Source organism: Pleurodeles waltl, chromosome 1_1, assembly GCF_031143425.1.
Source record: "Pleurodeles waltl isolate 20211129_DDA chromosome 1_1, aPleWal1.hap1.20221129, whole genome shotgun sequence".
NCBI classification, from domain to species: domain Eukaryota; kingdom Metazoa; phylum Chordata; class Amphibia; order Caudata; family Salamandridae; genus Pleurodeles; species Pleurodeles waltl.
The window spans coordinates 567,175,550-567,202,135 of NC_090436.1; the positions used below are offsets into that span (position 1 = coordinate 567,175,550).

Here is a 26,586-nt window from a genome sequence, read left to right on the forward strand (position 1 = left end):
GGATGTAATTTGCAAGCACCCTTGGCTTGTAATGAATAGTCAAGTGGACTCTGAATGTTAACTTGATAGGTTAAGCAGAGATTTTGCCTTCGTGTCTCCAGTCATATCCATCATCTGTAAATCGCTGGTTTTGGACTTGTTGGAATGTTTGGAGACAGGTAAGACAGTACATGAGAAATATTTCCTTGCAGATAGCTTTCTACCCATGAATGACGCATCTTGTATATACACTTTTTCAATCACACTTCTGATATTCACCTAGCTTTCATATCCAGTGACCGAAGTTGCCACTTCTTTCTTATTCAGGACAGTGTGAGAATGAGCAAGTTTAATATGAATCCGAAAAATGTATAGTTGAGCCATTTAAAACATGTTGAGTGTCTTCAAGGCTACATTTAATGGTTTCCCAAGCATATTCTTGAGTACAGATATTTAAAGGGTATGTTTGGTAGATAAAAAGCATCATGGAATATAAATAACTTATTTTTACAACTAGATTTTCACTTTTGATGATCTTTGAGACAATGCTTACTAACTGACCTTCATGCACGTATAAAATCACTGTTCTCTTCGTTAAAATGACGGCCCCTATTGAACTCTGTGTTAAAATCGTATCTTTTAAGCCGTCAAAGCGTTTTTTAATTGAACATTAATGTTAATCTGCCATTGATTATTATTCTTTTTATTATGGTGTTTCAATGTTCATCATGCATAATGTGCTTATTCATTTAGCAGCAGATCCTTAATTCCTCATTGAAAGCAGTGGTGGTGTGTCCCTAGTAAAGACAATCATGCTCCCCCATGATATGCCTTCTTGTCATGTTTTGTTTTTTGTTTTGTTTTCTAGAAACTTGTTCTTTAGAACCAATTCAAAAATTCATTAACGCACTCTCTAAATAAACATGTTATTAAAAAATAGCATAAACAGATAATGCCATAATGAAAAGTAAACAGTACCATGTACAAGTAAACGGACTCAATACAGACCAACAGAACCCCATGTCCAAACCTTAAAAAAGGAGACTGAGGATGCCAAGTCTGTTTCGATAACAAAACCTCATCTATTTAGGACTTTTTTTTGGTTTCTGCATTTACACACTGAATATTTGGCCCACACATGAGTACATTTGTTAGGAGTGATTTTAGTAAGTGCTATCAGCAGACTAGTAGCTCCTCTGGGGAACAAGTTCATCCTTAGCTATTTGTGATCTGCTGCTCCTGCCTCAATGGCTAATCCTTCACTGTATCCAAAGCTTTTTAATTGTCTCTTGTCACCCTCACTTACTCGTGATGAACTGATTCGTATGTGTTTTGTAGCCCCACCGTTATGCCTCTGATTCTAATTAAAATGAAATCAGATTTGTGTTCTGCATGTGAGGGATTTGAACTCGTGTTCTAAAGACGATTTCTGTCAGCCACTGGTGTCCAAGATATTTATTAATTTAGGTAAATTATGATATATTGAGTCAATCATAAGTAACTGATTAGAAATGCATGGTTGCGATGTATTTTGATTTTGTGAGGTACGTGCACTTTTTCAGTTGTTTGCCCACCAGTGATAGTGGTAGAAACATCTGTAGTAGCAGAGATCTCCTCTGCAATAGGTGTCATGTGAATCTGCGACATACCCCTCCTGCCATACAAAGGAAAAAATGTACACATTCACATAAAAATATTTCTCCTCTGCAGAGTACCTCTCACAGAAAGAGGGGTGGAAAAAAAAACTTTATCATTCTGGGAAGGGTAAAGAAAAGAGGCACCCTGGGACCTCTCAAGTAAGAGGTAAGGCACCCCCTCTTACCCTGCCATCCACAGATCCCAGTTGTCTCCACTCCAACCATTTAGAAGCGCTGAGCTTTTTCACATTGCCTTCCCTTGTGTATGCTGCTGCTTAAGACTACAACATATTATCTGCATTGGTGGCTGGACTAGACCCTTAGCCTAGTTGTTTCCCTTAAGCTTTTACCGCTTTCTGACAGCTATGCCGGTTTCATATATGCTCTATGGGTACAAATTGCAATTACTGTCTCTTGGTCCCTGCCTGTGTGTTAACATATGTAAACTGGTACAATGCGTACATTGGTGCAATATGCTAAATATATTTTAACTGGTACAAAGCTATCCCATGACCACAAAGGAAAAATATTTGCATGAGCTCAGTCAACATTTATGTTCCTGTGCTACTGACTGCATAACTAAATCTGATATTCTACAAAGATGACGCTTTGCATAGATTTATTATACACCCAGCTGACATTTCTAAGTAAAACAATACACCAGTTTGTTCTCCAGACAAACAGTCCTCTGAAAATGGTACTATTATTAATGTTGCTGACAATAAAATGTAGAGATAATTTCTATGCATAATTGCTATATAAAGGCATGAACAGTTAATGTTTTTTCCACATTCTGCCTAATTTTGTGTTTTATTGTGTACAGTTTTAAATGTGCCTCTTGGACTTAAATTAATTTTTCTTAATTATTTTGTTGCAATAGCCCCTAAGGAGAGCCTAGCCATCAAGTATTTAGTTAAAAAATAAAATGTATTTACAGTTTATTCTTGCTCTTTAGCACCTTATGTCAGAATGTGAGATTACCAAGAACTATGCCTATGACTTCAAGATTTTGAAAGTCCCTGAGGCAATGCATTCATGTGTCTGTTGTAGCTTGCAAGCTGACTCATTCATAACTGAATTTGAGATTCTTTCTCACTGTATTATATGTGATTGACTAGGTCTCTTGTCTTTGGCTTCTTTTTGGGCATCCTTGTCTGTTTTCCTTTGCATTTTTCATTCTGTATACAATGCTTGAACGTTTCAGTAGTAAGTAGTGTCCTTTCATTCTGGGTGTTTTTTCTGACAGTCATGTGAGAAAATCGTTGGCTCCCTGCCATTGTGGATATCTTAAAAATGCAAGGTAAAGCAAGTTACTTGAACCATCTGTCCCTGCCAGATCTCCCCAGAAGGTCGATTAGGCTCGGTCTGTATGCTCGTACCAAGTAGCAACTGTACTCCCTCCCCCCACAAGAAAATGTACATTACATGGTTAACCCTTTCTTATTTCGTACTTCTTGGACCCTAAGCTAGTGCCCTCAAAATGATTTCCTCTTCATGTGCCCAAACCAGTGAGGTCCTTGTTATTGCGGTTGGCGCCTCTTACCACAAACACAAGATGATGCAAGATAGGAGCTTAAACCTAGAGTGTTTTATAACATCTTAGCATTTGTATTAAGTAAATTAATCTCCGATCTTTTAGATGTTTTCAGCACAAAGGTTTATGAAGGGAGACGTTTTTTTCTAACACCCTTGCACTTCCCAGTTGTAGTTTGTGTCCTTTTTGTCGTCCCTATCTGATAGAGACTTCTAGCTGTAGATTCCTTACCTTTGAATTCTCCCCATGCATCAAACCGGATCTGGAAGATTTTCGTGAGCAGTACCCCTGCGCGCTGGTAAGTGGTGTTGATCTGCTCTGCGCCCATCGTCAGCTCCAGGAATTACTTTGTGGGTCCTATATAGGCGTCACCCAGGTGCGCTGATGTAAGTTATTTTTTTTCCGCGGCAGCCAATGCTGATCTAAGGGAGGTACACCTCAATCAATTTTTGATGGGTCTTTTTTGATTTTTTTTGTCTCTTTAAGAGATTACTCTTCTGCTGTGTCGAGGATTTCTTCTAGGAAGACAGGATTCAAGCCCTGAGGATCCTGTCATTGGGCGACGTTCATAACGGATCCGCACCTCGTGTGTCTTTGTTGTCTGGAGCGTGACTGTGACCCAAAATTGTGTCAGAGTGCCGGGCTATGCATCTGAAGACTTTGAGAGAGCGGTCCCTAAAGCTGATGGCGTCCCGGCACGCGACTCCCCGCAAGTTGAGATCTTGGTCGAGAGGAAGGTCCCAGGAACGGTTGCGGAGTCTGAAGTTGTCGTCGTCCCACTCCAGGTCCTCGGGACGATCAGATAAGTTGAGGCATAAGAAGATATCCAAGAAGTTGAAGCATTCTTCGGCTTCTGCTCACTCGTCGGCCAGTGTAACAAAGAAGCGTTGACGCTCTAGACCTTGTTCCTGAGGAACCTCTGCTGACTCAGGACGTTCTTGAGTTTCCGGAAGCTGAAGCAACCCATACCCAACTCCGAGAATTTTACAAGGCCATGCGCCTCAATTTTGGGCAGCCTGATCCAGCTGAAGTTCCTTTCTGGGCCCCGCGGTGTCAGAGGGGGCCTTTTTGCGTTCTGTGCGAGTGGCTCCGGCCCTGGATCTGAGGGGCTTCCAGGGATCTAGTCCTGGATCTGGACCAACGCCGATTGTACCACCTCGACAGCTGACGCTCCCGGCACCGTCCGCGCCCATGAGGAGTGCCATCCATTGTAATTCCTCACTCCCACACAGAGCAGGAGCGGGGATCCTCATTTGGATCCTGAGCCCTATTCTTATCGGCTAAGTTTCAGTGATGAGTGGAAGGGGTCGCTGGACCCTTTGGAATATCAGCCACATGAAGAAATGAACTGACGTGAAGACCTAGGTGAGGCCAGCGGCCTGAACACTTCTCCAGATACTGGCATGCTTTCTGGCTACGAAGGAGGGAGCTTCTTATGCTGTGGTGGTGAGGAGGGCAGCTGAGGTCCTGTACTTTTATCAGCACTTGGTGGCCACCAAGACTAATCTCTTCATACAGGTGCTGCAACCAGAAGCTTACTCTTCTGAACTCCTGCTCCTGTTTAGCGATGTCCTACTAGGTACCTGGCCCAAACCCAGCACCTTGCTCTTGTGAACAGGACGATTTCCCGCTGCTTTCGCTGTGCAGCTGGGGACCCATGTTTCTTGACGCCACACCCCACAGAGTTTGGTGGTCCAAGCCTCTACCTCCCATGGTGCTTTCCCTTTTGCTCCCCCAGATAGGGAATCCAACATGCTGTATTCATTCATGAAGAAGATGTCTTCTTCCACTAGATTTGCATTGTGGTCTGTGACCACATACCTTCTGGATCATTATTCCCACAAGCTATGGGATACGGTTGTGCAAGTGCTGCCACAGGTTGCGGAGGAGACCAGGGCTATACTCTCTCAGGCTGTTGCTGAGTGGAGAGAGACAGGAAAGTTCACAATTCATTGTAGACTTGACATGACCAACTTGCTAGGTAGAATGGATTCTTAGACAGTGGCCAAGAGGCGCCATGCCTGGCTGAGGATGTATGGCTTTTCTGGAGATGTCCAGGCTTCTTTGATGGACATGGCTTTTTAATGATACCCGTCTCTTCAGAGATAAGGCAAACTCCACTCGAGCGCTTTAAGGATTCTCAGGCTGTTGCCAGGTCCTGGGGTCCCCCCCCAACCCCCCGTCCCCCGTCTGCCCCTTTTATGGCTATGTAAGGGGTCTCCAACTGTGGCAGTTCCCAACCAGTCACCATGCTGCGCATGCTTCCCTGACTCTTTGAGGCCGAGGGTGCAGGACCCACTGACCTTTTGGATCAGTTGGCCAGCGGTCTAATCAGTCTGCCGCATCCCTTCCCCAATCTGCAGCAGCCTCTGAACCCTCCTAGTCTGCCTCCACCCCCCACAAAGGACCAGTTAGCTGCAGGATTCGCCATCACCTGCCCCACCGGCAGACCATCACTTCAGACAGGTGGGTTTTGCAGATAGTATGAAGGGGCTACTCCCTTCCCTTCAAGACTACTCCTCCGTCCATACCACCATCCTACAAGCAGATGACGGAGGATCATTTGTCCTTCCTTCCTGAGAAAGTTACATCTCTCTAGGCCAAGGGAGCCGTAGGGAGAGACCAAGGGGGTCATTCTGACCCTGGCGGCCGGTGACCGCCAGGGTCACCGACCACGGGAGCACCGCCAACAGGCTGGCGGTGCTCCCTCGAGCATTCTGACCGCGGCGGTTCAGCCGCGGTCAGAAGCGGAAAGTCGGCGGTCTCCCGCCGACTTTCCGCAGCTCGGGGGAATCCTCCATGGCGGCGGAGCACGCTCCACCGCCATGGGGATTCAGACACCCCCTACCGCCATCCTGTTCATGGCGGGAAACCCGCCATGAGCAGGATGGCGGTAGGGGGTTCCGCGGGGCCCCTGGGGGCTCCTGCAGTGCCCATGCCAATGGCATGGGCACTGCAGGGGCCCCCGTAAGAGGGCCCCGCAAAGTATTTCAGTGTCTGCTATGCAGACACTGAAATACGCGACGGGTGCCCCTGCACCCGTCGCACCTTCCCACTATGCCGGCTCAATTCTGAGCCGGCGTCCTCGTGGGAAGGTTGATTTGCCCTGGGCTGGCGGGCGGCCTTTTGGCGGCCGCCCGCCAGCCCAGGGCAAATCTCAGAATCACCGCAGCGGTCTTTCGACCGCGGTGCGGTGTTCTGACGGGGTTACTTTGGCGGGCGGCCTCCGCCGCCCGCCAAAGTAAGAATGAGCCCCCAAGTGCCAGAAGTAGTCTATGATTGCCATTCCCATACTTTCTGGTCCCCAAAAAGGACAAGGGCCTTTGCCTGTCTTAGATATCCGAAGCCCCGCCTCTTCCTCTAGAAGGGGACGTTCCGGATGTTCACATTGGCCCAGGTCTAGTCTGTCTTGGACCCATGAGAATGGATGGTAGTTTTGGACTTGTAGGATGCTTATTGTCACATCCCTGACCTGCCTGCCCACAGATGTTACTTGAGGCTCACGATAAACCACAAGCTCTTTCAGTTCTCCATGCTCCACTTTGGCCTTACCAACGCCCTTTGGGTGTTCACCAAGGTGATGGCAGTGGTTGCAGCTCATCTGCGGAAATCAGGCAATTCGGTCTTCCCCTATCTCGCAGACTGGGTGTTGAAGGCGAGCTCACCCCAGGCTGTCGCCCCCCACCTCCAGACTACAGCTCGCCTCCTGCATTCCCTGGGGTTCACTATAAATGTGCCAAAGTCACACCTGACTCCTTCTCAGATGCTCCCTTTCATTGGAGCAGTTCTGGACTCAATGCAGTTTTGGGCTTATCCTCCCGAACGGTGAGTCCTGGATATTCAGGCTATGATACCGATGTTTGAGCCTCTATCCTGGATTTCAGTGAGAATGCTTCTGATGCTGTTGGGCTTTATGGTCTCCTACATCCTGCTAGTAGTACATGCCAGATGGCATTTGCCGGCTTTGCAGTGGGACTTGAAGTTCCAGTGGGCGCAGCATCAGGGGAATCTCTCCGACAGGGCCCAGATCTCAGAGGGAGCTGCGAAAGATCTGCAGTGGTGGTTAACGAACCATGATTGGGTCAGAGGCAGATCCCTCTCCCTTCCCCAACCAAATCTGACAGTAGTGACAGATGTGCCACTCCTGGGATGGCAAGGCAATCTGGGAGAGGTGGAGATGAGAGGCATCTGGTCTCTGGTGGAAATGAGACTCCACATCAACATGCTGGATTTCTGTGCAATCTGGCTGGCATTGAAAGCCTTTCTTCCCTCTATCAAGGGAAAGATGGTGCAGGTGTTCATGAACAATACCACTGCCATGTGGTACTGCAACAAGCAGGGCGGAGTTGGGTTGTGGGCCCTTTGTCAAGAGGCTGTGCGCCTCTGGATGTGGCTGGAACATCAGGACATATTCCTGATGGTTCAACACCTGGCAGCTAGAGTGAACAAACTCAGTCAGCAATGCCTAGTGGATCACGAATTGTCTGCATCCAGGGTGGCGCAAGGTCCCTCTTAGCAGTGGGGAGAGCCTTGGTTAGATTTGTTTGCCTCCACAGAGAACACACAGTGTCAGCAGTTTGGTGCGTTGACGCTTCTGAGGTGGCAATCGCTCGGTGACGCTTTTTGTCTTCAGAGCAGTTCAGGCCTTCTATATGCCTTCCCGCCCATACCACTCCTACCCAGAGATCTGAGGAAGATCAGGAACAACTAGGACCAAGTAATCCTTGTGGCGCCAGACTGGATTTGCAGAGTCTGGTATCCCGAGCTGCTGAGCATGTCCATCGATCCTCCAGTCAGACTGCCACTTCAGGAGGATCTTATGTTGCAGCAGCAGGGGAGGGTTCTGCACCCTAACCTGTTCACTCTCCACATTCTTTGGAGATTGTTAGCAGTTGACAGTCTCCTGAAGTCTCTAACATAATCTTGGCAGCCAGGCATCCATCCCCCAAAGTGGTATACGCCTGTGGTTGAAATAAATGAGTGGCAAGTCTGTTGACCCCTCTTTCTGCCTCTCTCACTGAGGTCCTGTTCATTTTGTCCCTTGCCCAGCAGGGCCCTGTTATGGGCACTATTAAGGAATATTTGTCTGCTATTTCCTGATCAACTTTCTTTGTTTGGGTCTCCTATTGTACATAGGTTCCTCAAAGGTCTTTCACAAACCTTTCCTCAATCCCCATTCATTATGCCCCAATGGGATCTGAATTTGGAGCTTACTTTTTTGATATTCGTTCCTTTCATGCCTCTCCACAACTGTCCTCTCAGGCTTCTTACATTGAATACAGCCTTCCTTCTGGCAGTTATACCTACCCTCAGAGTGAGTGAGCTTCAGGAATTGTCATCTAAGCTGCCCTACCTTTCTTTCTATCCTGACAAAGTGGTGGTTCGCACTAGGGCCTCTTTTATGTCAAAAGTGGTCACACCCTTTCATGTAGGCCAATCCCTTACCTTGCCTACTTTTTACATACCCCCCGCATACTTCTATGGAAGAGGAGATACTCCACTGCCTGGACTCAAAAAGAGCGTTGGCTTTCTATCATGATCGTACAAAAGAGTTCCAGGTGGGTGACCAACTCATTGTTGGAGTATGTGAATGCTTAGAAAGTTTGGGCAGTGCAGAAGCTGACCATTTCTCGATGAGTCGTAGTCTGCATTAGGATCCGCTACACATTGGCCAAACAGCAACATCCCCATGGGTTTATGTGCTCATTCTGCCTGGGCTAAAGCTGCAACCACTGTTAGCATGTGGAGTTCCAGTCCTGGACATTTGTCAGGCAGCAACTTTGGCATCGCTGCACACATTTACCAAACATTACTTCCTGGAGACTCAGGTGCATCGGGATGATCCTTTGGCCATTCGGTCCTGCAGGACTTTCTAGTTTGATCTTGGTTCGCAGACCCACCTCTGGGGGTGGTATTGCTTGGGTATCTATTCAGGGGTAAGGAATCTGTATCTGAAAGTCTCTGTCAGAAGGACAAGTTGCTTACCTTTGGTAACACCTTATCTGGTAGAGAATATATCTAGCTGCAGATTCCTAACTGACACATCCATCCTCCCCGCTCTGCGAACTGATTTGTTGGGTCAGGGTCTCCCCTTTAAGGTCCTTAGTTTTGAGACACCAGTAGTCGGTGTTCTTCATAGCTCTGCTCTTCTGGTGTGGTTGTGAAAAGAAACTGACATTGGCGCACCTGGGTGGCACTTTAATTGAACCCACAAGGTATTTCTGGCGCGGAAGATGACGGACACGGAGCTGATCGACGCCGCTTAACGGCGCACAGGGGTACTGCTCACAAAAATCTTTCAGATCCAGTCTGACGCCTGGGGAGAATTCAAAGGTAAGAAATATGCAACTCGATATAGTGTTTACCACATAAGGCATTACCGAAGCTAAGTAACTTGTCCGTGACCTGCAAGAGTTCTGAAGATTTTTTCTTACGTAGGTTAGTTTTCTGGAGTCTGTTGCAGTGAAGAATAATCACAATGTTGATGCCACAGATTCGTCCACCTGATACATTGCCAACAATGTGTCCTGTATCTGCTTTCATGTTTATCACCAGGGGAAGCTTTCTGAAGGGCAGCATATCTAGTTTGCTGTGATGGAGTACCAGATGCCAGTATACTGTAGTCAGTCTAATTTCTGAAATTATGTATTTCTGTTTGTCTTATCACTGGATGTTTTAGTGAGGAGCTTTCAATGGGCTTTGGAAGATCTTTTGGCTTTGCTACCTTTTCAGCAAGCTTTGTGGTCAAGAGACCTTGGTTGTCTAGTAATCCACTGGCAAAGCTGTGAAGTGAACTAACATCAATAAGTCAGTTAATCTGAAAGGTAGCAGATGCACCCTGTCGGATCAGACAATCAGAATGCTTTCTCTAAAACATTCCTACCAAGATAAAGGCAAACCTCAAAGACAGCGGAGTGCAGAATTACATTCAGCCAACTGATATCCATATGATAAAAAATAAAATTGCATGTTCTGACCAGTAATCATGAGTTGCCAACAAGTTTCAGTTCTAGTGAAAATTAAGGCTTTTTCATCAGGGCTAGAGGGCCACTAAATCACCCATTTCATCCACCACACAGAGTCCACTGGGTGAGTGTGAATATTTACAAATACGCCAATCTCCACTGGTATGGAGATTGACTTGAGTATTTATAAATATTCACACTATTTTTGCTATCTGCGGTGCCTGTGGCTCCTCTGCATCAGGGAATTTCTGACTCCACTATACTGAAATTGCCTTAATATGTACCAGGGCCTGAATTCATAAATCTTTTTGGACAGTTCCCTTTACACATTTTTAGATGATCAATTGAGTGTAATTCTGCAGTCCTTTGTCCTTGAGGGTCTGACTCAATTGATTGCATGGTGATATTTAAAGGCTCAATATACATCTGTCCCTGTATTTGAAAAGTTGTTGCCCTGGGGTAGTGTCAGTAGAGGATTTTGTTCTACCCTTTTTTCCCCTGCAATAGGGAGCTCCACCTATGATGAATTCAGTAGCTGATTGGGATTGTATCCTAATAGGCTCATGGTGGTCACTTACAAGAGCCAACTTCTACTTTTATGCCACAATGGCTAAACACCTAATACAAAGTTTTGCTACTAAACATACAATTATACATTCCACATGAACTACATTATTTAACTGGTTGTTTCATTCACATACAGTGTTCTGATGGGAATTTAATATGTTTAAATAACCCCTGAGATGCAGGAAATAGAGGCATTTTTGTTGCCTTTTGCTTTTGAGTGGAGAGTTCCCCTTTTTCCTTTGTCCCTCTAAGGTCCTTTTTTGTCTTCAGTTCTTGCCATATACGCCAGAGCAGAATGTGCTTATGGACAGCTAGGACCTTTAATTCAATACTGAAATGTTCACTTGTTCTAGTTTCAATTACTGATATACTTAGTTGCTAAAAGGAATACATATTTACATTGCTTGAAGCTAGGAATTATTATGTCTTTATTGGTCTCATATAGCACCACACTTCCACCTCCCAGTCTCATAGGAATACAGTGTGTGAGGAGTTGGGTGTACTGTATGATATGCCTGGGCAGCCTGACCGTGCAGTACGCTCACAAATACCGTTTCGGGTCCAGTCAGGTATGTTTACTTAACTTAAGCTCAACCCTGTCTCGCTGTAGCTGCGAGCAATAAAGCTTGGCATAGGAACAATATGTAAAGCATTTAACAGCACAGGCAATGAAATAAAGTCACAATACACGGAAGAAACAAGACACCAATTTATAATAACTGAGCTTATTTTTAGGAATTTTTAGAGTCCTTAACCACCAAAATCCACCAGAGGGTTCCGGACATTAAGATTTTAGAAGTAATAAATAAACCGCAAATATGCATTGGCCATCAACCGCAAATATGCGCAAATGAACTGCAAATATGCATTGGCCAACAAAAAGTTTGGAAACTTTTGAAAAGTTTGTAAATAGTTAGTTTGACACTTCCGGCCCAAGTTGGACGACCAAGTCTGACAGGACAGAGGTCTAGGTTCCCAGAAAGGATACTTTAGACAGTTACCTGGCCACAAGAGCAATTTTAAAGCAAGATCCAAACTTCACAAGATGGTCGCTATAGACGTCAGTGGAGTGGTTCTGATGTAGAGGGATGCAGGCCGGAAGATGCTCAAGGATGTTCCTGATGCTGTGCAGTCCACAGGGGGTGAAGTCCGGTCGAGTCCTCGGTCCACAGGTGAGCAGGGGCAACTCTGTCCAAGGGTCTTGAGGTCCAACTAAGTCCTCTTTGCAGGGTTCCAAGGGATGCTGATGCAGACTTTTTTCTTTTGCAACACTGCGGTCACAAGACAAATCTTTGGTGGAGGCTGGTGTCCTCCTTGGCTGGCAAATCCGGTCACAACCAACACATGAGTCAAGCAGACATGGGGGCACCTTTTGGCTTTTTCCGAATTGTGCTTTGGGGTGCGTAGTGGCAAAACGTCTGGGATGGTTATCAGAGGTGCGTCTTGTGCTTTTTCAGCTTTGATGTTGCCAGTGCCGTTCCTGAGCGGAAAGGGGGGCAGCCAACTGACCCTTGGAGTCTCTGCTTCGAAGTGGGGCCGGGAAACAGCTTTTCCCTAAGGCACCCAGAACAGGGTCAAACTCCACAAGCCCAACATGCAGCAGGTTCAGTTGGTCTGACGTCACAACCTCTCACTGTGTTTCCAACGGGTGCAAAGTGGTGGCCTTCTCGTCCTTCTTCCACGTCCAGCGAGTACTGAGGTCTCGGGTGCCAGGGGTTCCCATTATGTCCCAGTAAAGTGCCCTGTGGGGACACCATGGTCACTAGCCAATGGGCTAGTTGGTCCCCTCCTCTTTGATGGCACAGTTCTGGTGATGTGTGGCATCTGGCTTTCCATAGTGCACCATTTGTACCACAGTAAGCATGTCAGAATTCTTCCTTGAATTTAAGGACCTTGGTAGCCTACCCCCAGAGGTGTGGCTACCATGGGGCTGCATGCCCCTGGAAAACTGGTTTTGGGAACTGTTTTTCCTCCTGATTGTGTTGTCACGTTGGCACTTCAAAGGCAGTGTCACCTTTGAAACCCACCTTTTGGGCTAACACTCCAGGAAGCCATCCTGTGTAAGGTCGTCACACACTCCAGTGCGGTAACAGCCTTTGTTTCTGGCCTGGAGTCATTCACATGTCTTCCCAGGTGGCTATAAAGCTGTCTGTTTGTCAGTGCCTTTGTGAGGCCACTGGTCTAGCTGGGGGCACAGAGTGGTAACTTCGCAAAAATTGCTTACCTTTAAAAGTGACATTAGTTTAGATGTAGCCATCAAATCGCATTTAACACCACAATTAATTAAATAACTTACATAGCCCACTTTGGTAGTCCCAGTCAAGAGTAGTCTGATTTGGATGCCACCCAATAACTCTGTTGTAGCCAATGGGGCTACCAATTTTACTCCCAGCAAAACAACAGTTTGGAAGTGTTGCTGCTTAGGCATATCGTAAAACATATCTCTTAACAAAATACAGCTCCCTGCCATGGGATTCCATAGGCCTTCCTTAGAGGAGACATATATAATAATAAGGGATACAGTGGCCTTGCTGTAGGTTTTAAGTGACCAAGCTGAACTGGCAGTGAAAACATTGTCCTTCCAGTCTGCAGTGGCAGGCTGTGGGCCATTTTGTAGCTTGTCACATGAAGAGTGACACAAACAGTGCTGCGGTCGTGAGTGCACACTGTCTTTCATGCCCTTGGTGCCATATACTATGGGCTTATAAGTAAGCCAGGCCTTGCTAATTGGGTGTATACAATTAGGTATGCAATTTGTATTGGGTCTGGTTAGCAGGCCTCAGTGTGCTCTCAGAGTTGAAACCCAGCATCTAATAGTCCAGATGTGGCAAAAAGTGGGAGGAAACATGCAAAAAGCTTGTTTCCTTACACACTGCATACAGAGAATTGCACAGTGGTACTAACCAGTACTTAATTTGAGATGGTAGGGACCACTAGTGCTAATTTTTGGGGACCCACAGTCATTTTTCCACATTAGCAGGTTACCTCGAGCAAGAGAGGAAAAAGCACAGAAAGGCAAAATGACAGGGAGTGTCTGGTAGTTGTTTAAAGACACATGGTGTGGGTTTATGACTATACAACCTTTGGTATGCTGCTTGCCAGCATTTAATTGCACAGGCTGTGGGCCTCCAAGCAGAGCTTGTGGCACAGGCACTTGTTTTCTCCTTTTTTTATTTTTTTTCTTCAAATTACACACTGGTGCTAACTATTGGTTGGAATGTGCCACATGGTATTGTTATTACAGGTTCAGTAGTTATGCGGCCAGCTCTCTACAGGCAGTTTTTTGAGGCTGTGACGAAATAATGGGTAAATGAATCATTAGTAGAGGTGCTTCTGAATTGCTAGTTTGGATCACAGATTTCTTACATTGTGAATACCCACCCAGGTGCCAGACTGGGTCCAGAGATTTTTTTCAGTAATTCTCTTATGTGTCGATAGGTGATAACATGTGGATCCGCTTAGGATTTGCCCCGTCTTGAATGTGTAGTCGGGCCCCTACATAGTTTCTGCGTGCTGATGTCACCTCCTTTCTTCTGTGCCTTCCAGTGCGTACCCGGAGCTCGCTTCCTTAATTCTGTCAGTCTGACAAAAAATTTTCAAATGCTGTTCAATTTGAAACAGCTGTGTTCCCCCCCAATTGCCCCTCCCCCAGTTTCTCCCCCCTTGAAAGCAAGATTTCAGACCCTATAAGGACTGCCACAAACGGATATCAGTCCCGGACCCTCACAAAGCCTGGCTCTGGTGTCTGGGCTCGGAGCACAAATCGTCATTGTGTCAGCATTGTGTGAAGATGAACCAAAGAGTATCCAAGTCCACAAAGCCAAGTTGTATGTTGTGGAACACCATTACAAATCGAAGAACCCCCAGTCACAGTCAAAGTCAAGGGTGTGGACTTGTTCTTGCTCCCAAGGCTGATCTCATGATCGATCATCTTTGAGATCAAAATCTTCAGTTAAGTCCAAGAAGAAGAAACAGAGGAAGTCAAAGCTCTTCCACCATGAGGAGTGTTGCGACGTGCCAGGTTCTTCCAGGCCACAAAATGTCTGAATCTTCGAAATCAATTCTGGCACTCCTCCAGATGTTCGCTAATTTTCTGGGACCATCAGCATAGCTGCAGCAACTAACAGAGTTCAGGGTGGCCATGAGTGGCATCTTTATTACCCGACTGGATCGTTCTGGAACACCTTCCGGCTCCAAGAATCCAAGGTGGCTTCCAGTCAGCTTACCACCAGTGGATTTGTCACAGACTGTGCCAGTCAACCCCACTCTGAGGTCTACACCGACTCTGGGCATGGTACCAAGCCCAGTGACTCTACGGAGCCACTGCTGATGCCACAACACAGAGTGTGAACACCGATGCTGGTGGGGCGCTGATTATTCTTTTGGACTCTTGAGATAAATCCACTGTGTAGGAAGCTGGCTCTGTATATACTATATCAAAATAAGATATAGTGTACAATCCCCAGAGGCTTAACAGAGGATAAATGAGATAATATTAATGCTCTCTTTTGTGGTAGTGTGGTCGAGCAGTTAGGCTTATCAGAGAGTAGTGCAAAACATTTGTTGTACACACACAGGCAATAAATGAGGCACACACTCAATGACTAACTCCAGGCCAATGTATTTGTATAGCAAAAATATATTTTGTTACTTTATTTCTAGACCCACAAGATTCAGTTTGCAGGTAAGTAAGTATCAGACATGTATCACCACCACTTTTTTTCAATTTGACAATTTAAACGGTTTTGAGAAAATAGCAAATATCTGTTTTAAAAGTTGACACTGCAATTTTCAAACAGTTCTAGGAGGGAAGAAAAGTTAGCACAGTTTTGAGGTAAGTACAAGACTTACAGTTCCAGTCTCTGGGGGTTAGGGTGTCCACAGGTTGGGGTTCAAGTTAACTCTAAACACTCACCACCAGCAGCACGGGCCGGCCGGGGACAGAGGTCAAAGATGATGGACCTATGGAGGTTGGGGGCCCTCAGAATCAGGCCTGCTTGCCGGTAACCATCCATGTCTTTGGAAGGCAGACCTGAGGGGTTTAGAGGAGCTCTGGGGGGGAGCCACAGGTCAGCACCAAACGCACACCCTCAGCGGGGCAAGGGCGGCCAGGTACAGCTGCAAACACAGCATCAGGCTCCCAATGCTTTCCAATAGGGGGACCCCGGGGGTCACAAAGATGCTGCAGGCTAAGTCCAGGGGATCAGTTCCGTAAAACCAAAGCTGGACAAAAAAAAGGGGCTGTCTGCTGGATGTTGCTAGATCAGTGGTCAGATTCCCCAAGGCCAGGGGGCTGTGGGTGCAGAGGTACCTTTTGGCATCTGGATTCTTTGTCCGGTTCACTCGCAGTTAGGGGGGTCCTCCGGGTTTAGGCTGCAGGCGTCGTTGTGTTGGATAGGAGGGATCAACCCAGGGAGGACACTAGGTCAGAATTGCCTGGGGCCCAACTCTAGACAGTTGGGCCACATGGACACAGGCTGTGGGTGTCGGGTGCAGAGTGGGGCAGGACTTGCAGATCCAGGGTGGTTCAGGAGTCCTTTGTTGGAGTTTCTTTTTTTACAGGGCTGCTGCCCACTGGAGATCTTGGTCCTGTTGGGTGCAGGCAGTCGTCTTGAGGCTTTTATAAGGGCACTGGTCCTGCAGGATGCATCGCTTTCCTGTAGCAGGGCTTCAGAAGCTGGAGACAGGCCTGTAAGGCTGGGGCCTAGTCAGTTGGTATCTTCAGTCCCCTCTGCTGGGGGTCAGCTTAGTAGCCCTTAGCACTCCTTCTTTCTTCTTGTTGTCTTCTTGAGGTCGCCAGGAATCTGAGGAGCTAGGTTCAGGGAAGCCCTTAAATCCTGGATTTAGGGGTGTTACAGGGGTCAGAGTGTAGTAGCCTATGGCTACTGTCTCTGAGGGTGACTAAACCCTTCCTGTGTCCGCTCCCTTTGGGGAGGGGGACACAGACCTAACCCTATTGGTCCTTGTCCTCCAAACCAAGATGGTGTTACAGTTCCTGTAAGGGGGGGTGGGAAGCACCTCCACCCAGTGCAGGCTTTTTTTCTGGCCACAGAGAGCACAAAGGCTCTCAACCCATGTGGTCAGAAACCCGTCTGGGAATGGCAGGCTGGCACAAACCAGTTAGTCCTGCACTAGAAGCTTAGCTAAAATATAGGGGCATCTCTAAGATGCCCTCTGGGTGCATTTTTCAATAAAATCCATCACTGGCATCACTGTGGGTTTATTCTGCTGAGAAGTTTGATACCAAAATTCCTAGACTTCAGTGAATCCATCATGGAGCTGTGGAGATTGTAATGACAAACTCCCAGCCCATGTACTTTATATGGCCACATTGCACTTACAATGTCTAAGAACGCACTTAGACACTGTAGGGGCATATTCCTCATGCATCTATGCCCTCACCTCTGGTAAAGTGCACCCAGCCTTAGAGTTTTAAGGCATACTAGAGGGGTGACTTGCCTATGCCATAAGCAGTGGTTTGTGGGGTGCCATGTCGATGTTCTCTTTTTCTCCCCGCCAAGACACACAAGCTGTAATGGTAGTGTGCATGTGCTTGGTGGGGGGGTCCCCCAGGGTGGTATAATATATACTGCAGCCCTTGGGGACCTTCCCGGACCACCGGGTCCTTGGTACCATGGGCATACAAGGGACTTAACTGTGTGCCAATTGTGGAAACAATGGTACAGTTTTGGGAAAGAACACTGGTGCTGGGGCCTGGTTAACAGGATCCCAGCACACCCTCAGTCAAGTCGGCTTTAATATCGGGCAAACAATTGTGGGGTAACCATGCCAGAAAGGGCACTTTCCTACACACTGCCACTTCTGCTAACATTGTACTAACCTCAGCCGCTTGCCCACTAGGACTTGGACAAGTTTCCACAACAGTACGATATTTTGGATCCTGATTATGGTGGTTAAAACTTATTTTTGGACCCAAAGGATGCCGTTGGACTCTCTCCGCTGACACTGTCCGCAACTTACCCACAGCAGCTTCTGAGGAATTTACCTCCTTTGCCACAGTCCTAAGGAGTGCACCAGAGGTTCTGTATCTTGTTTTACTAACCACTGAGACCAAGATTAACGCCCTTACAGATTTCCTACATCCAGGACAAATGTCCTAGATGAGATGCTCTCCTCCTGTTTAATAAGGCCGTCATTGACACACTTCTGGACACCTGGGCCAAGTAAGCATCTTGTTCTCCAGTTAATGGGCATATTGCAAGGGGCATAGGCCTGTGCTTTTGGACCCTGACTTTTCCTGCAATATCCTACGCCAGAGAGCCTGCTAGTAAAGACCTCCACAAGCAGGTTCAATTCAAATGCATTCCCGACTACTCTGCCAGACAGAGAGTCAAAGCGGAAGGAAGCATTCAAATCAGTAAACACCAGCTGCCTTCTGGTAAGATATTTGCTTGTTCTGTAGTACAGAGTGGCCGAGGCAATGCCAACCGTCCCAGACGATTCTAGGGCCACCCTCACACATCTCATCCAGGATGGCCAGAACGCAGCGAAGTGCGCCATTGGCTCAGGTATCGAGACTACCGACTGTCTATGTACGGGAGTTGGTGCCTTGATTCCACTCTTGGATCCATTCAACAGGTTTTTTGAGTGATGTCTAAGAGTCTCTAATGGACATGCCATTCGATGAGACACATGTCTTTGGAGACCAGGAAAACTCAGCCATGGAGCGCTTTAGAAAAAAAACAAGGTGACCACACGCTCCACTGGATTGGCACCTCCTGTATGACAGTTTCCCCATCAATTTCCACCCTTTGGAGGTTTCTTAAGGGGATTCGAGCAATAGCAGGGTCATATATTGCATCCACAGCAGCAAGCCTCCAAGTCCTGTTAAGTCAGAAGTTGAGGTTCTGGTTGTCAGAGACCAGGTCCGCCGCGGCAACAAACTACCCAAACTCCCACTACCCCATCCGCAACTGCTGCAAAACCACTTAAATTCACCCTCAAAATTCACAGTCACCCGATGGGATGTTATATCCCTTTTTCTTCCCCAGGGACAGGAGCATCACATTGGGCCTGTGGGTGCTCCAAATTGTTCAATATGGTTCTCACTTCCTTTTTTGCCCATCCCTCCCAACATACCTCCTACACCACCACACTCCCGAAAGACCACTTGTCCATATTTTGAGAAGTTCAGCCTCTTTACCAAGAAGCCATAGAGAGTCTTCCTACATATATACCATTTTATACACGAAGTCACATGGGACTCAATCAGATCCAGAGGACTCTTTCAAAGGTATGAGGGCTCTTTAATACACTTAATCACATTCAATGCAATCTTAAGTCTATAGGGACATTACTGTACACAATAATGAATAAAGTGCTTGACAAATTGAGAATTTCCATCATATATGTATTGTATTCATACATATACAAACATGATGTGCAAATGTGAATAAGTAGTGCAGATGGTGCATTGCTCACATGATTAAATAAGCCAAATGCAAAACACAATGACACTGTACAATCCCCAATGGTCTTCCAAGTAAATCAAGTGAAGCTTCCATAAAATTAGCAAGCCCTTCATGCTAATTGTTGATGTCAACCAGTTGGGGGAGGGGGTTTTGTCAACGTTTCAACCCCAGTTTATTTGAGGGGTCTCCTCAGGACGTCATCATCCAGCCACCTTAGTGTAGATACTGCCAACAACCTGTCCATCAGTCATTAATTCCAAGGATATTGTGGCATATCCAGTACAGGATTGTTGCATTAGTATCGCTGTTTCGTCAACAGGGCAGTGGACCTTTGTTCTCTTCGCTCAACCATTCCGCTTGCGCAGCTGATGCAGAATGGGAGCTGGCATCAGAAGTTGGGACTGGTTGCTATTCCCTTTGCTTTTTGATTCCAAGAAAGCACAGAGACCTCCACCCTTTCCTCGCTCTGTGCCCTTTGGATGTTTTTGCTGCAGAAGTATTAATTCAAAGTGCTCACCCTGGCCCAAGTTTTGTCTGCCCTGGATCCAGGAGGCTGAATTGTGGTGCTGTATTTGATGGATGCCTACTTCCATATTTCCATCCTGTAGACCCTCAGGCACTGTATAAGGTTTCAGGTAGGCCACAAGCACTTTAAGTTCTCATTGCTGCATTTGGCCTTTCAAGTGCACCTCAAAAGTACTGATGCCTAACTGCGGAGGTTGGAAATAACAGTGTTCCCATACTTCAACAACAGTTGTCAAACTGTCATAAACCACGTCCACACGACTGCCAACCTGCTGCCATCTCTGGGTCAACACACCAAAGTTGCACCTGACTTCAATCCTTGACCTGGAGCTCAATCAAATTGGCTCTGAGACTTTGTGTTCTCTTGGACACCTCCTATCGGCTCTTGCACCGCAGTCAGTGAGACATGCAGACACCGCAGTAGGATCTTCAGTCTCTGTGGGCTCAGAACCAAGAGAACCTTTTCAGTTCCATCCAGGTTTTGTCAGAGACTGAGAAACAACCTGTTGGTGGGTCTTCATATCGAACGTTTGTACACCAGCCTACTCCAGTATGGTGCAACACTGGGTATGGTGGAACAAATTATTTTCAAGGAGGACTGGCTATACAGAGCACCCAGGCACTTCATTTTGAAATGTTGCAGTCTTGCCTTCATAGAAAATCATTTAGAGTATGCTTTATCTGGAAGTCCATGGAACGTCTATAGGCAGTATCTTTGCCCCTAGCTTGGCAGAAGAAACCCATATCTTTTCTCAAATGAACCCTTTCGATCACAGGATCAATTTGTGGAAATTCTACATGGACAATATCCTTATAATATGGGAGGGTGAAGAACAGACTGTCCTTGATTTTCTAGAATGGTTGAACACACAAGATCAGTTTCTCAAATTCACCAGCAGCATGAGCAACACTTCACTCCCCTTTTTGAATGCAACCATCTTTTAGAACGATATGGGACAGCAAACAAAAATGCATCACAAACCAACGGATAAGAACAGTCTACTCCTGCATAACAGTTTTCATCCATGCAGACTAAGAGAAAACCTATCTTACAGCCAATTCCTTTGCTTACGCAGGAATTGTAGTAACATCAAGGACTATAAACTTCAAGCACAGGAACTGGCAAGGAAATTAAGACCCATAAATTATCTGGCCCACATTGTTTCCAAACGCTGTAGAGAGCTAGACATCAGAATAGGGAGATGCTGTTCTGCAGAAAATAGAATGACCGGAACCACCTGCCATCATGACCTGTTTGACGACTTATAACGTTGCATCAAACCAAGTGAAAAGAAGTTAGTGATCAAGAATTGGGGCAAATTCAACTCTGGTTCCCTGAGCTGGCCAAAACTGAGGTTTCAGTACAGAAGAGAACGCAATCTGAGGGATGACTGGCAAAAAGCCAAAAGAAAACACAAAAATGTCTACAACATGGGGCCTCTCACCTATTGTGGGCCATTTACCCCTGTGGTTCATGTGCAGTATGCCATTTCACCTCTGCAACAAAGACCTTTCACCTGGAGCGTAATTCCCAATGTACTTTTGTAGGAAGCTGGCTCTCTATATGGTGCACCATGCAGAGAGTCCAGTGGATCCGCTGTTGCCTTTCAGAGGCAAAAGTAGACAATACTAACGCTCTATTTGTGGTAGTGTGGGCCAGCAGTTATGCTTATCAGAAGGTAGTGCTCAGCATTTGTTGTACTCACAAAGGCAATAAATGAGACACACCCTCAAAGAATAAATCTGAGACCAATTTCTAAACATTATACGTCTTTGTATATGATTTTAAAAGCCAACTAGTTTTCCATAAGGTGAGTAGGTTTTTAAATAAAAATACTTTTCAATTACAAAAGTAGACAGTGCAATTTTTGAGTTTGCCAGTGCAATTTTTGAGTTTGTCAATGTTAACCTATAGAAGGAAAACAGTGTTCAGCAAATACACAGTTATCAACAACTTACGAGGCCAGTCACAGAGATTTAAGGTAAATACTGGGAACAGATCAGAACCACACCAACAGTTCACACCGGGCAGCACTGGGGCGGCCGGATACAGGGTTGCAGTAAGGTGTTGGGTGGCCACTGGTTTTCAATAGGGATTGGTCATCATGCAAACAGGCTGCAGACTGTGGCCAGGGAGCCAGTCAGGGTCAACAAACAGGTAGGTCACAAACATGGTGTTCTCAGGGACATAGGTGCACATTTGGTCCTCTTCTCCAAGGCCTAGCGGTGACAGATACAGGGGTGTCCTTTGGTGTCATGTTTCCATATCTAGGAGCACTCGCAGTTAGGGGGTCCTGTGTGTTGACGCTGCAGGCATTGTCGTGGAGTCCAGGAGGGGTGAAACCATAGTGGACTTGAGCTTAGGTGAGCTGAGGGAAGCTGTTGGCCCACTTCAGATCGGCTCATAGGCGACGGGTGCAGTGGTTGCTGGAGGTGTCGGGGTTTCTCTCACCACATGGCCGCAGAGAGAGGGGGTCTGCGTACAGAGGCTGTAGGCGACTTTAGAGTTCAAGAAGGGTGAAACCACAATGGACTCGAACTCTGGGAAGCTGGGAAACCTTGTTGGCACAGGTGGTCCACTCCAACTCGGGCCGGTGACGGTGGTCGCAGTGATCACTTGAGTCGTTGGGTCTTTGCTGTTCCGGAGGCTTCAGAGTCCTTTCCTGGGATGTTGTTGAAGAGCAGGTCCGTTGCTCACTGGAGTCTTGAGACTTTGTTGAAGGCAGGCAGTCCTGGGTTTCTGGAGGCTCAGCTGCGGGATGAGTCAACTTTTTGGGCAGATTCCTTCAAGGGAAGCAGACAGACCGGTGGGGTTGGTACCAGGCCATCTGCTTCTTTTCCTCTTCTACAGGTGCGACTCCTGTGTGTCCTTTACTTCTTAGGTCACCAGGATCTGAGTTCTTGGGTTCAGGGGTGCCACCTAAATACTCAATGTAGGGGCATTACAGGGAGTGCTAGGTGGTAGCCAGTGGGCTGACTACCTTTAGGGTAACTACACCCTTTCTATGACCCCCTCTGCTGGAAGTGGGCATAACCCTGACCCTAAAGGTCTAATTCTTTCCGAAACAAGATGGAGGGATTAAAAAAGTGGTGTCCCCTTCAGCTCGTCCACCTTTGGTGTGGGACTGGCATTAAGTGGTCACACCTCCTAATCTGCCTAATTTTCCCACCAGTCTTGCCACCAAAAGTGGGGTCAGGACAGGGGGTCGGTCATCTCCTCCATTTGGAGAGACCTGTGTGACATTACAAAGGCGGCTAGATCTTTGAGGCTTCCCGCCCTGGAATGTCCATCCTGCCTGGAGGAAGTGTCAAAACCCCCATCCAGTGCAGGCTTTTGTCTCTTGACCCCGAGAGCACTGGCTCTCACCTTGTTGGGCCAGAAACGTGGCTGACCTGGTCAGGATCAGTCTGTAAACACACAAGGAGTCTAGTAGGTTTTTCAGGGCACGCCTGTAAGGTGCCATCTCGGTGCATCTATTAATAAATCCCTCACTGGATATCAAACATCCCTGGATTCAGAGAAGCTATGATGTAGCTGGGAAACTCATAGTGACCAATGCCTAGCACATGCATTCAAAATGGCTTCCCTGTTCACTTACAATGCCTGAGAATCGACAGAGCAGGGACATATCAGCTGGTGCAGATATGCCTTCACATGTAATATAGTGCACCCTGCCTTAGGGCTGTAAGGCCTGTTAGTGGGGTGACTTACATTTGTTATATGCAGTGTTAGGGGACATGGCACACAGGCTGTGTGCCATGTCCTGTTTTCACTTTTATTTGCCCCTAGACATGCAGCCTGTCGTGCGTTGTGAGGGGTCCCTTAGGGTGGCACAAATCGTACTGCAGCACTTAGGGACCCTCCATAGTACGCCAGGCCTAGTTACCAAGAATACCATTTACTGGGGACCTGCTGAGTGTGCTAAAGGTTTTGCCAATTGGGAAAATTACTATGCAGTTTTAGAGATAGGAGACCTGGCACTGGGGTCCTGGTTAGCAGGTATCCAGTGCACTTTCAGTCGAAATCACATCAGATGCCACACAAAAAAGTGGGGGCTAACCATGCCAAAAAGGGTGCTTTCCTACAACTTTGGAAAAAAATACTAATTGTAACACAACACACGTCATCTACATGATCACATGTCTATATAAACTTTGTTACATAGGTATGATATGCACAAAGATAAAGACCACAGGGCGACCACACACATGTATGAGTAACCACTTCTTGACTGTGATAGAGCGGAACGCGGTAACAATTTACCTGCGTTCGGATGCTCTTTAGGTCGATGAATCTTTTGGCTAAGTGGGAACTCTCTGTACCCTTAATCGATCAATCACCTCTTATCGATAATCAATAACGAACGTAAGCAACACCTTGAACAACATAACACTTAACAATTAATCCAGAATACATTTCGGCGAACCCTGACCTTTCAGCCAGGAATAACCACACCAGTTTATTGCAAAGTTAGTGAATTTATTTCCCTATATTAACAAAGCTAGCACGATATAGATGTGTCTCAACACCAAATGATAAACATAAATGAACATTAATAGCTGTCCATATCGTCGAAACAAGTGTAATCTATGTAGCATTTGAATCACAAGGCATTCGATAGTGGCAATGCAAAGCACTAATACGATAATCTGTAATGGGCTAATTGCGTACATTTAGTCAGCATAACAAGATCTCCAATTGCATCGTGTGACATATGGAATCCTCGTCTAACCTCAAATTAGCATCAGCATGTGGGACTTCATGCAAAAACAATTTGACAACATCAATTTAGAAAACTCCTAGCTAGGGCCCTTATCAAAAATCAGCAGTTGGTTACCTAAAGGAAACACAATGCAATTTTACAATTTTCCTTTTCATATTTACCAATTCCAATCAGCAATCAATGAAGTCTTCGTCTCACAGGTACCGTTTCTCGATCAGCATGGGACAGGACAAAGGGGCGGGGGTGAACGGGGCAATTGCCTCACGGCGGCAGGTTAAGGCTACTACTTTATGCAAAGGGACAAGTCAAAGTTAAAGTCTCTAGGGCAAGAATCATTAAAGTCTCTTTCTCTCGACTAGAGAAAGCATCAAAGTCTCTCAAAATGGCGTCGCAGCAAAATGGGTCATAGTAGCTACGAAGTCAAAATGGCAGGATGTCCGAAGAGAGAGAGCTTCCCTCTCGTGCACCTGGGTTTTATAGGCAACAGTTCAAGTCCTGTAGGGTCTCCATTGGTGGGTTCATAGGTTAGCTTCAAATTGACCAATCAAAAACAACAGTTCTCAAGCTTTTACTTAAGCATACATTATCCTTGGAGATGGGTACGCAATTTGCAACATTGTTTCTCGATTAGCTTACTCTCAGAGGCTCCATTGTCCGCACCTGCAAGCCGACCTTGAATTTAAGAGAAAATATGCCATGCTGGCACCAACTTTAAGATAAGCATGCGAGCAGTCTCTGTGGAAAAGTACAGCTTCAAGCAGAAATACACGTTTAATAGCACAGTGGAAAAATACGAACGTTTAAACCATGAGACCAGGCAACTAGGCCAAAGCCTCCGCTAAAGTAATGCTAAGCTAAGGCATTTCAAATAAGCAAAATCGTAGCACACGTTTATGATTATGTCGAATTAGTGCATTTCTAATACACCACGTTATATAAAGCACGCGTATAAATGATGGCAAACTACTCTGAGGGCACATTTTGTCCCTGTACAATCTTTATTAATTCGGTTAATGTCACACATGATTATTTCAGCACTACGTTTATGCGTTAAAAAATCAAAACCTTCATTTTCTGCTTCATCAATCCCTCCTCTGATGACTACTTGTCATCACACAAATTTAGCCCACAAATTTTATCTCATTAAAATTCTGTCAGCTCCCTTTTCCTTTTAGTTCCCCTAGTTTGCTCTTTGTATTCTTCTGCCATTCTTTTCATTATTTTCTCCTCCTTTCTTCTTTTAATTCTCTCCATAATCATTATTATTCCCCTTTTTATTCCCCATATTCCAAATACACAAATTATCACTATTAATGTCCCTTCTATTATTTTCAATAATATTCCATTCCAAATTCCCCCAATCCAATGTCCCACTGAAGCAAGTCCCTTTCCAACCTTCTCCCACACTCCTGGTTCTTTCAGTTCCTTCAAATCTGCACTTTCTTTTGTTAGATTAGCAAGCATAGTTTTAATTTTCACACTATTATCCGGTATGTAGGTGCAGCAGTGACGTGCACCAATCATTTTGCAAACGCCTCCATCCTTTGCTAAAAGAATGTCTAAAGCAAGCCTATTTTGAAGAGTCATAGCTCTTTCCGCTGCAAGTTCAGCATCCATCAGGATTATAGCACCTGAAAACTTTGTCAACATGTTATCCACTATAGTAGACAACTTCCTTATTTTTATGGAATTCAGCACAACTCCCAATGAAGGAATCATGGCTCCAAATATATCACCTACCACAGCAGCTGCGGTCTCTCTTTTCTGGATACGGTGTGATCCAGGTGTCTTTTTAATCATCGATATGTCATCCAGTTGATAAACCTTCGGAAACACTATACCCAAATAACATCTTCCCCACCATCCCTTTGGAAGACGATAATAGGCATTATGCCCACAAATGTAATACACCCCTGGAATGACAGGGTCAAGTCCGTCCATCATGAATGTCCATTTGGCCTTAAAAATAAACGTATGTTTGCATTCACTCGCTCCTACAAAAATATTGTCATAGTAAGATTCACCTCGATATATACAAAACTTCCCTACATGCCAAGCATCTAAAGCTATTTTCCCTTGTGTCTTTATAGCAGCAAAATCATAATTATCTACTGAAGTCCTCTTATGCAGTTCTTTTTCTAATTTCGCCTTCATTTGAGCCCTTCTATCATCTGTGCGATCTAAAAAACTTATTTCTACAGCAGAGACGGAGCAAGTAAGGTT

The 26,586-nt window shown here is 46.0% G+C and overlaps 1 protein-coding gene across 1 annotated transcript in view; it reads left to right on the forward strand.

The window, feature by feature from the left end:
• Positions 1 to 26,586, forward strand: part of PPIP5K2 (diphosphoinositol pentakisphosphate kinase 2) — a 1,112,711-nt gene that overhangs the window by 752,659 nt on the left and 333,466 nt on the right. The window contains exon 27 of the mRNA XM_069226183.1: positions 1,690 to 1,782. Within this exon, the coding sequence (XP_069082284.1) occupies positions 1,690 to 1,782 (93 nt within the window). The remainder of the gene's footprint in view (positions 1 to 1,689; positions 1,783 to 26,586) is intronic.